Source organism: Portunus trituberculatus, chromosome 46 (assembly GCF_017591435.1).
Source record: "Portunus trituberculatus isolate SZX2019 chromosome 46, ASM1759143v1, whole genome shotgun sequence".
NCBI classification, from domain to species: domain Eukaryota; kingdom Metazoa; phylum Arthropoda; class Malacostraca; order Decapoda; family Portunidae; genus Portunus; species Portunus trituberculatus.
Genome location: NC_059300.1, coordinates 29,662,735 through 29,676,175, shown reverse-complemented (window position 1 = coordinate 29,676,175; position 13,441 = coordinate 29,662,735). Strand labels below are relative to the sequence as shown.

The window sequence follows — 13,441 nt, the reverse complement described above, 5'->3', positions numbered from 1 at the left end:
CGTGATCAGTTTGCTTATACGCGATTTGGCCCAACCACATTTTCAAACTGAGTACCAGACGCAATTTCAAACTGCACGCCAGAGAGTGGACAGCAACGGCAAGTGCTTGTGAGGGGTGAAGACATTGGCGTCCTGCATTTATTTTTTTTACTAGTGTTTGCTTTTATACTGTGGGGTTATTTTTGATATGTAATAATTTCTGATAAAGTGGAAAAGCTCAGAGGAAGATGGTGACTGACTGTGGTGTGAATGGTGAAGGCAGTGACGCATTGAGTGTTGTGTTTACGTATTCTTTGTTTTGTTGTTTTCTCTTATTATTTTTTGTTTTCTCTTATTATTTCTTGCCTTTCCCTTTACTTTAAATGACTTCTAGTATTTAGAATGGTAAATAATAAAAACATGTTAATTTAGCCAAATAAATAGAGTATTTTGTATGAATTTTTTTGGACCACATCCCACATCCCCCTATTATTATCTATTGTTTCTTATGAGAATTACGTTTGTTTTACGTGAATTTTGATATACGCGATGCCTCTTGGAACGCATCTATCACGTAAATCGAGTTACCTGTATATATAAAACTAATTCAAGAGTTTCTTAGTTAACTAATTATTTTGCTTGTTTCTATTTCAGTCTTGGCTTTGCATACACACCAGGAATGTAATACAAGGATTAATCACAAACAGATCAAGGAACATATCCCACTGATGTATTATATAGTAAAGGCAGCGTCATATGGAAGCTTTTACCAGGATCTCCCAGCATCTAGATGCCCGTAGCAGCATCTCCTGGAATCTTATCTCCTGCATCTCAGACTTGATTCATGATCAAACTCTTTTGGCATCTTTCAGCATCTTTGTGTTTGTAAACATTATTATAATATTAGTCACACAAACACTCACATTTGTGTGAGATATTTTGAACAAGAAACGAATAACCAATTATATAATTATATGAATTAAAAGTGAAGGAAACAGAGAGAGAGAGAGAGAGAGAGAGAGAGAGAGAGAGAGAGAGAGAGAGAGAGAGAGAGAGAGAGAGAGAGAGAGAGAGAGAGAGAGAGAGAGAGAGAGAGAGAGAGAGAGAGAGAGAGAGAGCTCTGGTGAGGGGGGTCTTAGCCCAGGTGTGCACCTGTAGGATTGTCCCTCAGGTCAATGGGATAAATTATAGTGAGGTATCAGGGATGATCTGAGTGTCGTGTGGTCTTTGTGTTAACTGTATATTTCACGAAGCCAGGACCAAACTCAGAGTCCTCTCGACAAAGAAGCCGCACATCGGTGGCGTAGTGGATAAGGTGGTGAGCATGGGATCAGGCAGACATCCACGTGTAGGTTTGAATCCCACCACATACCACTTTGAAGCTATGCCATTTGTCGAGTGGTTTAAAGTTACCTATAGTGACATAATACCCAGGTTCTAGGTGGTTACACCAAAGATGTACTTGGGTGGTGATATGGGCACTAATATGGGTACTACTATAAACAAAATTGCCTACACCACTAATGGGCGGATGCTGGGCAGTGCTTCCCACATATACTCTTTTAGTATGCCTACAGGTGCTATAGGCCATAACAAAAAAAAAAAGCTAATTTCCGTCAGTAGTCTATGGTACACACACTCTCTTCTTCTCTGCATTGAAGTCACTATTTTGCCCAGACATGTTTTCTGCCCTTAATTCTTCAAATAATCAGTAAATTAAGACCGATAATAGATAGTCAATGTCCATGATCCTCTTTGTTACAGTTTTGATGAGGAGACAACTGAAGCACAGGAGCACCACACGTGTGACGAGCCTGCTGGTCATGGGAGTGAAAAATTGCCAGTACCAACATCTCAGAGCATCTTCTTGCCAGAAAATACACCTTAATGCTTACCTTCTCCAAGGTTAAGGTGACTGATTTGTTGTCCCCAAGAGAGCCACACACTGCCAGGGTGCCTCCAGGCTCCTTCCAGGTGTAATGCACCACACTCATGGGATCCAGCATACTGAAAATATGAGGAAAAAAAGGTTATTTACTTGTCATTCCCTACAGCAAGTTGAATAGAATAGGCCCTAAAAAGTATTGTAATATTTCTGTCTGGCAGAAATAATTCATGGTAATGCAAAGCTAAATAAAATAATAAATCAGGCCAACAGTTTCAGAGATTACTTGTTCTAATCTCCAGGTAAAGTAGCATTCAAGATGAAAGCTGAATATCATCATGTAAACTTAAGGATATTACTTTATGGCTTTTCTTGGGGAGAGAGAGAGAGAGAGAGAGAGAGAGAGAGAGAGAGAGAGAGAGAGAGAGAGAGAGAGAGAGAGAGAGAGAGAGAGAGAGAGAGAGAGAGAGAGAGAGTAACTTGAATATCCAAGAAGAAAACAATAGAATTAAGTTCAACTTCCAATCTTATTGCATTGCCCATTCCCAGGATTACAACTTCAGCATCTCTGAAGTATAAGTGCTGCAGAACAAGGAATGCTAATCTATCCGTAGTATAAATAATTCTGGAAAAGAAATCACAAGATGCATTACACTCACTAGCATCAATTGAATGACTACTAATGCGTTCTCACTTGCCTAGGGAATCTATTTGCAATGAAACATACATATGAAAATACATAAAATCTGCAAGAACACTTTTTACAAATTACATGAGATAACAATTCATTCTATCCCTGTGCCTATTATATCATCACCTGCCAGACAAACTAAAATATGTCACAAATATTACTACTAAGTCTCTTTTAGCAGACATCAGTTATCAAAATTGTCAATCACAACACAGTTGATGAGAAATGACTCACATGACAGTTTCATCGTGTCCCTGTTGCCACAGAGCGATGGTGGTATCCTTCAAGTGGTTGATGAAGAGTGCTGGAGCTGCTCCCTCATAGTACTGATCAAACTGCACCACCACTCCACTCTCCTTCATGTTCACTTCTCCTAGTATACCACCATACTGGAAAGTAAGTCATGCCTTATCAAAACTGTCAACATGAGCTTTTAACTTCAATCTCCTTCATATTTATTTCTTCTTATATACCACCTTACTGGGAACCAAGTCACACCATATCCAAACTGCTGGTGTGATGATAGCACGCATTTATGTTTTTCTTGTATGAGAGGTTATGATAAAAGGATAATAAATATCTATAAATAAAAGAAGGCCCACTGGGGTGCTAGTTTCTGAAGAAAAAGGATCAAGAGAATTATTTAACACAACTAAGTTGTTTGGTAAATTTACATTCCAATTTAAAAATGTAATCCAAACTACTGTCAGTATTTACTGTCATGTATGTATCCATAGCTGTCCTCAGACTAACCTATTGAATGATGTGCCAGTACATAACACATCATTATTTGAATTAATACTATGGTCAAGTGGCTCTCAGAAGCAGATTTTAAGTTTCATTAGTAAGTACTGCAAATTATGATGGCTACCAGATACATAGCAATAATATATATATATATATATATATATATATATATATATATATATATATATATATATATATATATATATATATATATATATATACAGGCAACCCCCGTTTAACGAAGGTTCACACAACGAAATTTCGCTACAACGAAGGTTTCGTTTTACTACCATCTGCTTGTTTAACGAACACCAAACTCGCTTTAACGAAGTTTTATCCAAGTAATTTTTTTCCAAATTTGAAAGCCCCACCGTATCATGCAAGCTGACAGGCTTTTGAATACACCAGGAGCTGCTGGTACTAGAGCCTGCCTCAGGAGAAATCCTGAGACACCTGTAGAATAAAGATCAAGAGCCTCTCGTGGACAACACAGGTGCTGCCGATACAAAGGCCTGACTCAGAAGAAATTCTGTGTCACCTATAGCATCAAGATCAAGATCAAGATCACACGCACCACTCACTCCCCAGTCAAAACATAACAGCGTCACCAGCAGCTCATCTTCCCTAGTTCAACTTACCACCAAAACGCCCCGCAATGTGGCCTAACGTTCCTAAGAAGATCAGGAAGTGTCTTACTCTCGAAGTGAAGCTGGGTATTATTCACAGACAAGAGAGAGGCCAGAAAACTAATAACATTGCTTGCCACCATCTTGACTCCATCTACTGTCTACTATTTTCAAGTCAGAAGACTCTATTAAGAAGGCTGGTGAGACTGCATCTTCCTTGAAAGCTAAAAGAACCACCTGAACTTGTGACTCTACAATGGATAAAATGGAAAGCCTTGTAGAAATGTGGTACATAAATTTTGTACGCTGTACCATGATGCGCACTTTGTTTACATTCCACAGGTTAGTGTATTTCCCGTTTCACTCTCCCTCCCTTCATAAAGTTAAGATCATCAACATTATAAAGTTACGTTCATACATACATTAGTGTACATTATAATGACTTAAATTAAACTACCTAAATGTTTAACTTCATAATTTTTACTTTCATTAAACCTTTTACTGTACTATGATGCACTCTCGCTTTGCTTACTCTCAATGGAAGTTCAAATCAGGGGTTAAACTTGTTATAATCGGTTCGATTAACGAAGTTTCGCTTAACGAAGTATTTTTTAGGAACATAACCCCTTCGTTAAGCGGGGGTTGCCTGTGTATATATATATATATATATATATATATATATATATATATATATATATATATATATATATATATATATATATATATATATATATAAATGGTTTTATGTTGTTTCCTTAGATTTTTTTTTTTTTTTTTTTTTTTTTTTTTTTTTTTGACTAGGATGGTACCTTCTAATGGAGGACTTTAGTTTTTGCATTAAGGAAGCCATAACCCCCTAGTCGATGCCATTCCTACCCTCTGACCATGGCCAGAATTGTAACCTGTGCACCTGAGAAATTATCAGTCCCTCAACACCACAGTGGGCTCAGCAATAAAAAAAATAAGGTATATTACATAGCATGTCTTTGAGAATCAATGTTCCTAGCTAAACCACCAAGAAAGTCTAATAAACTGGCACATACATTTTTTGACAGATGCTGCATAACCAGGATTCCATTGCATATTGTTTCAGGTAGTCAGTCTCTAATACTGGCAACACTAGTAAAATATGTGCATACTTCCACAAAGGGAAAACATTAGGAAAAGTGTTGTGTAAGTGAAATAACAGCATCTATTTACCATGTTGGGTAATGCAAGGACTGTAGAGAGTGGGCGGTCATAGGGGAAGGCAGCAGTGGTGTCTGGTGTGCCTCTCACCCGCACGTACACCTGCCTGTTGGAACCCATTGGCCACCACCCAATGCATTCACCTGTAAGGTTTGCAAAAGCTGGTGAAACTTAAGTTTATGTAAACTTATATCATTACTATAGCTTTGTTTTTAGTATAACAAGAAAAGAATACTTTGAAATGTTTAGAACAGGTGACCTTATTATAGAGATATTTAACAGGAATACAACAAACAAAAGAAATGTTGTTACCCAACAGCTGACAGCAATCTGGCAACACTGAAGGAAGGAAGTAACAGAAAGACAATATTGCTGTGAGCAGCAATCATTCAGATCCAACTATCTTTTCTTACTTTTAACGAGTAATCCAGCCAATATATTTTTTTTTTATCCACACAAAATATCAACTTTTATGCCCTCATTACACATTCTTAATACATACTCAATTTTGTAAAAAAAATTATGCAATACTGTAATTTTATTGCACAAATATATGTTCAGAAAAAGTGTGCAATGCAGAAAAAAGTTTGGTTTTCTTGAGACAGCCTAAAAAGTAAATAATTTGGACACTCCAAGAAGATCATAAAAAGTCAGTGTTCAAGGAACATCAAAAAGGCGGTGAACACCTGGAACAGAATTAAGTGAATAGATTGTAGCAGGAGAAAGTGTGGACAAATCTAAGAAAAAATCAGATAAAAGTAGATATGGAGACAGGTCACTATGAGCCCTGCTCGAACCCTGTAATATACATCTAGGTAAATACACACACACACACACACACACACACACACACACACACACACACACACACATTTACACTATCAACTGAAAGAGCAAAGATGTTTGTATTATGAAAAAAAAAAAAAAAAAAAAAAAAATGCACAATTTGCTGCCCCCAAAAAAAAAAAAAAAAAAAAAAAAAAACAGGAATGAAGTACAAAAGGAGATACATACATGAACTGCATCAACTAAAGGGAAAAGGGAAAAAATGTAGACAGACAGACAGGCAATACAAGTTTATCTCTAGACAACTTGGTAAATGCACACACATATATACACAGAGAAACACACAATCTTTAATGAGATTAAGCATACCAGCAAGGACAGTGAACCATTCTGCTTGAGGAATATCCACCTCAGAAACTTCAATATCATAGGAAGCCTTGTTGAGGATGGAGTAGAAGGGTGAGAACACCACTATCTTGGTGAGACCAGAGTTGCTCAGCTGAATGTCAACACCAACCTATGAAGTGAAATATGGTTCAGCTGCTAGTATCATATCTATCTCATGATTTCTTTTCCATCTATCATTAATGAAATAAGTTTCTTCATCACAGTCTTATAATACTTATCTTAACTGCACAACTGTTTCCTTCCTCACTTACGTACCTGGTAGTTCCTGTCAGATGCCTTGCACAGCACCGAGCCGGAGCTCCCAACAACATCTAGGGAGAACTTGTCAGACCAGTCACTGTCCTCCACCTTAACTGTTGCCTTTTTCTTTCCAAAAAATGCCTTTGACTTGAAGGAGAAGAGAATGGCCTCGTTGTTGACTTCTTCATGCACTACAATGTTGTTCCGAGTGTCACCCTGCATGGAGAATGTGGGTTAATTCCACTCTAGTCTGAATAGACACTAAAACACTAACACATCTGCCAGGTGTTACCATATAACTTAACATTCCTGTGCAAGGAAGCTTATAATCATGTAAAATGAAAGTATTAAAGATAATCAACGAGACATTATTCCTGAAGTCCTTACACTGCTGGATAAGATATCTGGGAAGTCAAGATGATTGTGATAATTTGTTATATTTCATACAAGATATCTGGGAAGTCAAGATGATTGTGATACTTTGTTATAGTTCATAACTAGCAGGTACATTTAAAGGTATTTCATTACAATCATGATGGATAAGGAGACTCAAATGCTAGGAGTAGGAGTACTAATGTAAGCTGGACTAAATACTATACTGATGCCACTAAAGTAAAAACCAATCTACAGAGTGAATTATCAGCATCATGTTATCTTGAATAAAAAAGTGAAAAAATAGGATGGGTGCACATGGGGTATAATAAAAACAAAAGTTAACAATGGGTGTGCATGGCCTGTCACCAAAAGCATTTCTGGTGATGGGCTTGAACATGAGTCAAACCACTGGTATGATTTTCAAAAACTCAAAATTTTTTCCTGAAAATTTTTGTTCCATAAAAGGAAAAATTAGTATACATACCACATTCTAATTAGTGTTGGAACAGCTACAACAAATTTATCAGTGTACAAGTTTAGTAAATTTAGTACAGAATTTAGTAGTCCATTAAACTTTATTGTTCTAAATTCTTCTCAAGAGACAAGGAAAGGATGCCTTGCTGAGCACATGTATGTAGCAAAACTCCTGTAAAATACATAATTTGTACAATATCATCTAAAACCTTTCAAGAATACTATTTTCCTGCACATTTTTTTTTCTTATATTATTTACTATTTACCCTCATACATTGCTCAAATTTTGATGCAGCATTAAGTGTGGTGTAACATATCCTATATGTATTCTAAACCTCTAAAAGAAGTAGATACTAAATACTTGTACACACATGCTAACATGCTTATATAGACAATCCTATCTCCCTGATATAAGATCTATGCTAATTAAGCTTTGATGTCTAATAAGAACAAAAGACTTGAATCAGAAGCTGCAGCTCACACTGATGTCTGAAGCTCTAAGGTAGCTAGTCACATAATTCTGCAATTCACAATACACATATCACAGTGCTGGCATCCAAATAAAACAAATAATGCAGTGCTCATTAAATTCCAGAAACCAGGAGGGTAACCAAACAAAACAAGCCAAACAAACAAAAAGGTGCTGGAAATTGTTACACAGTGCTGAACTCAATGAATACTTTTTACTTAAACCACCTCTTTAAAACTATCCAGAATATTTAGTCATTTACTCATAATAGTAAGCTTTATCAAATATCCCTTGTCAAACACATCAAAAACCTATTCAGATGTAATTCATGATGGGGAAGCTTCTTCATACATGAGCCAAGCTTCTGTATGGAATGAGGCTTAGTCAAATTCTGGTTAGTCAGGGATGACCTTAGCTCACTTGTTTCTCATTCCTGCATATATCTCTGTAAGACCACTCTCTAACCTGCTGTGTCAATCTTTATGATAAACTCCCCTTACCTAAACAGATGCGTCTTTGCAAAATCCCTTCATTCTTTGCCAACACAATAGTGCCATCTGCCAGTAGAGTGTATTCAATTCTTATTTTTTATTATCTATGCTCATTTTCACTCACTCCAGTGCTTATGAACCCTTGATTGATAAAGAAAATTTTTTCCAAATTTTTCCTCCCCTATGGGTAGATACAGTTTGTTTTTAAAATGTAAAAGTCTTACTTTTGAAAAAACGGGAGAAATATTTTTACCCCTAACTCTTCTTGCCTAGGTGTAAGAACAGATGATGATGATGATGATGATGATGATGATGGTGACAGTGTTGATGATGATGATACTTTTATAACAGAAACAATGGACAATGATGAAGCCAATCCTCATCACCACAAAATTTGTTTAGGTATTTGGTTTTAAGGTTTAGATTTGGTTCAGAGATATAACACGTGCATAAATCTTTGGATTTAGCTGATCAAAACCTGAACATTGTCACACACTCAGTATTGTGTGATGGAGGACAGGTTAGTTGGAAAGCCACACTGTCACTCACCAGCCCACTAGTGCTGGGTGACAGGGAGGTAACAGAAAGTGTTGATGCCCAGCGCTGCAAAAGATGTATTTAAAAACATAACCACAAAAAAAATTAACTCATCCTTATGCACAAATGTTACACTGTCTGCAGACAATACAGAGGCCTCAATAATGTTAGACTGTATTTGCTTGAAAGCTTTTCCCTTCTTTAAAATATACCAATTCATTTCTTAAGTTTCTCATTCAAATCTGTAACTGATTAAGGCAAAATATACAACATGGTATCAGTCCTCATTGTCAAGCAAGAAAAATTTTCATATGTAGTCATGCAATGGATTAAATTTAACCTTGTAATATAATGTATATGCATATGACAATAAAAAAATTGAATTGAAATAGCACAAGGCTATAACACAGATTTCTCTCTTTATAGAAAGGTTTGGACAACTATAGTTCCCTATTAGTTAACCTAGTTTACATCTATGTGGAGCAAGAATATTGCATGAAACCCATACCACTCATTTCTTGGAACTAAGTGTTGAGAGGCAAACAAAATGTTTAGTCAGCAGCAAACATGAGGCACAAATGTTACTGAATCACCTGAGAAGATTTCATGGCCTGAGTGGATTTGGAGCAACCTTAACTGATTCTGTCACAACAGTATTCACTGACTGATAAGATTCAGACAAAATAATAAAAAAAAAACTAAAAATGTGCAAGATGCAGGGAAGAAAAAGAAAAAACTATTGTTACATAATTACAACATGAACATCAAATAATAAATACCCATACAGTTTGCTCACATTATGAACTTACACTTCACAAAATGTCTATAAGGTATAATTGAAATTTTCATGCTTTCTTTATCATTTCAGATTGAACCTATTTTGCACAAGGGGTGAATGTAAGTGGGACAAAACTGGTGTAATTTCTGCCCATCATGTAAGTGGAATATCATTTTATCTCCATAATAAAGCAGTTCAGTGCTAAGATGTATTTTGTGAACACCTTTGTGGCTCAAGGTGTGGCTCAAGGAAGACTAAATGTAACTTGTAGATCAACTTGCTTTAGCTTCCCTACTCATGACTCATAAAAAAATAACCAAAAATGATCTCATGTATGCAATACAAGTGTACGAAGAAGTTTCTTTGCATCTGCTTCTCTTCACAGAATTTAACAATAAGCAACACAGAAAATTCTAAAGAAGGCATGCAATCTTTTGCTAAATAACAGAGAATTCTAAATAAAAGTAACATGTATACAGTGAAAAAGGTACCTTGACAGGACTACTCTGGGAGTCTGTAGACGATGTTGAGGACGATCTCTCAACTTTACGAGATTTCTGCCATTCATAGCAAAGAAGGTGTTATCTTAAGAAATAACTTGTAACATGACACTTCCATATAAATTTCTAAAGAAGAAAGAAGTTAAAGACAAAGTGAAGGTTCTAAAATTATCTGAAAGGGAATTTGTAACAAGAAAGATTCTAGACTTTACCTATGTAGCTATGAATCCATTCTGCCAAGTAATAATTCCAGACAGTGGCAGAGATGAAAAATTAGTCATTCATAATGAATCAAGCTTTTCCCATAATGGTTATATTTGTAAAGTTGTGTAACAGTACTACTTCACTTCAGCACCTACTGTTTTTAGTCCTTTTGTCAGGCCACCAGGAAAGCTCCTAATTTTCTCTCAAGTACCAAAAAAATATTCTACTGAAACAATGCTAATTTTGTGGAAAGTTATTCTAAGTTAATTTTCTTGAATTTTTCTTATGTTGAATCAGTGTTCTTCTACAAAGCTAAATTATCAGGATTCTTACACTCAGTAATTGCAGTTTTGTTAAGAGAAAGTAGTATCAACTCACCCTGTATGTAAGCATGAGTCCGGTCTTGTTTATCATCCAAAAGGGACAGTAAAGACTAAGAGACAGCATTTGTTTGTTCTTGACTGTCAACATTCCCAGATCCAGGTCCAGCGGGCCACCCATTATGTCTCCCCGAGACTTGAATGTCCACACACTGAGCTCAGGGGGACTGCTCTCCAGGGGCTTGCCACATACCCAGTCACGAGACAGGTAATCCATCAGCTGTGTAGTAAATGAAGAGGATAACCATTTGATAATTATATTTCTTTGTATTTAACTACCTATTTATGTTCACCTAATTGTAATGTATGGGAGAGGAGCTATGGTTATGCTGTCCCATCTTTGAGGTCTAACATGACCTCAAATTCATGTATCATCTCTGTGCACGCTACTTACTCATCCATTCCATTCCATACATCTGCGCTTTATGGGGAAATCTGTTTATTTTCATACTCCTTCACTAGCCATCTTTACTTTATATTCTTTCCACATCATGTATCTCTTATGGTTTTGTAATTTAAATATCAGAGCATGTACAGATTCTTTAATGTATATGCCAAGATCAATAAGTGATTTATCTATCTACCTAACTATTGCAGACTCACTTTCTTTGTGTGTGTGTATAAGAAAGCAAACATGACAACTTTGATCTCTCTCATTCTACAAACAATTTTGAAAGGAGGGATAAAAATCAGCATGAGGAAACCTGTCATGAACAAAATTTCCTTACCATAAGTTCTAAATACATGCTGCCCAACTGAGCTTTTGTCAAGTTGAGTGAGGCCCCAGGCATGATGACTCTGGTGGTCATGGTGCCAGGTGGCTCCAGGGAGATGGGCACCGGCAGCAGGTTGTGCAGCACCAGGCAGGGATGAAGGTGCACCTTGTACAGGGTGCTCTTCATGGTGCGGCGGGAGGTGTTCTCCCACAGGATCTGCTCCACTTCACCTGATGCCTACATGACATCCATACAATGTTACTTACTTAGTATTGGCCATTATTCTCATCATCTACTTACTATCCATATCATTATGAAATACAAGCATTCTTTTCCGGAAAAATATAAAATGACATTAACTTTTCAAGATAAACAAGTGATTTTTTTTTTTAAGTATAGGAAGCATTTCACAAAAAAAAACTATACAAAGATGACTTTCACTGCTGATCACATGCCTTGATACTTCCCACCAATCCTTTGAACAGTCCTGTGTGCCACTATGATGGGACTAACACTTCTACTGACCTCAATGTGTGCTAAACAACAACTGCTAACTTACAAACATGAGGAAGGGAGTGCCATGGATTTCCTTGACATCTTTGGGTGGACAGCTGAGCTTCATCTCATAATCAGGATTGTTCTGCAGAATTCTCCACACAAACGGCAGGATGCACACATTGTGTCTAGAATACATCAAGTAACATCCTTTTAATAATGTGTGATGCATTTCAATCACTCAATCAACAGTTGTTTTCAGAGTGCACATTAAGTGTGTAAAAATACAATCCTGATAAGGGCTCTCACTACACTAAGACTGCTCTTACTTATTAAATTTATGACATCATTAACACGTATTCTTATTTATTGAATTTATTACATCATTAGCACATACTCCATACACACTGCATGTTGCTTCTTTTAAAATGACAAACAGATGTGTCTCTGTTGGTAAGGATAACAGATACCACCTTACCCTTCCACACAGAAGAACAGTTCTGCTGTGGGACTGTAGGCGGCATGTAGCGGCAGCAGAGCGCTTTCCTTCTGGCCAAGACTTACCACGGCCTCCACCTCATTGCCTCGCTCTGTCATATAGTATACTTCCACTGGCACATCCAGATGGTTGATGACCTGCCAAATACACAATAGTGTAAAATTAATATTCTACTTCTATGAATATAACATAAACACACCAAATCCCACATCTTCCAGCTCATCTGGAAACTTAAAAGTTAAGCACAAATTAGTAAAATTTATCAATACTTCTAACAACAGTGATATTTTTTACATGTGCAAACCATTCTGACCATATCTCCTATGTTCAGGTAGTTTGCACTCTTCAAACACCAGTTTTCCTTATTATTTTTTTCTTTTTTTACATAAACCATACAGGTAAATCTTTCACATTACACCATTTAAAATTACTGATCACATTCAATTTCTAAATTTTACTTTGGACCTCATCTATCTGGTATGAAAACATTTGGTGCCATCATGGTTTATCACAAGCAAAACCGCTTTCACCAGAGTCCGTATGACAAGAGATTTCTGTATATAAATGAAAAGATTTGGGTAAACCTCTGCAAAGATTTCAATCCAGAAAACACAAATACGGGACACACCTCCACACAGGAGCTGAGAGTGATGACTTTGCAGCCATTTTCCATTGAAATGCTCGTCACTATTCCCCATTTCTCGCCAGAATTTTTGTGCTCCATTTCAAAATACCTTTTATCAGCACGAGCCACTGGAATAGAGCAACTGCAGTCCAAACGAGGTATCTGAAACAGAATACAGCCATTCATTAAAGATTGTGTGCTTGATTGAAGACAAAAGTTTGAGTGTACTAGTATCTGACAAACTGACAAATATGTTCTTTCAATTCCTACAGATATTCCAAAGTTCTGAAAAGTCAAAGAAATTGGTCAATATCATAAGATAAATATCCAATATCTTGCTATTGTGAA

The 13,441-nt window shown here is 36.6% G+C and overlaps 1 protein-coding gene across 1 annotated transcript in view; it reads right to left on the bottom strand.

Annotated features, from left to right (window-relative positions):
* Positions 1–13,441, bottom strand: part of LOC123519795 (vacuolar protein sorting-associated protein 13-like) — a 59,501-nt gene that overhangs the window by 17,471 nt on the left and 28,589 nt on the right. Inside the window, exons 40-51 of the mRNA XM_045281313.1 lie at positions 13,097–13,255; positions 12,448–12,605; positions 12,034–12,157; positions 11,487–11,711; positions 10,757–10,978; positions 10,166–10,231; positions 8,909–8,962; positions 6,566–6,766; positions 6,272–6,419; positions 5,129–5,259; positions 2,790–2,944; positions 1,875–1,986 (exon numbers count right to left, since the gene is read on the bottom strand). Coding sequence (XP_045137248.1) covers positions 1,875–1,986; positions 2,790–2,944; positions 5,129–5,259; positions 6,272–6,419; positions 6,566–6,766; positions 8,909–8,962; positions 10,166–10,231; positions 10,757–10,978; positions 11,487–11,711; positions 12,034–12,157; positions 12,448–12,605; positions 13,097–13,255 — 1,755 coding nt within the window. The remainder of the gene's footprint in view (positions 1–1,874; positions 1,987–2,789; positions 2,945–5,128; positions 5,260–6,271; positions 6,420–6,565; positions 6,767–8,908; positions 8,963–10,165; positions 10,232–10,756; positions 10,979–11,486; positions 11,712–12,033; positions 12,158–12,447; positions 12,606–13,096; positions 13,256–13,441) is intronic.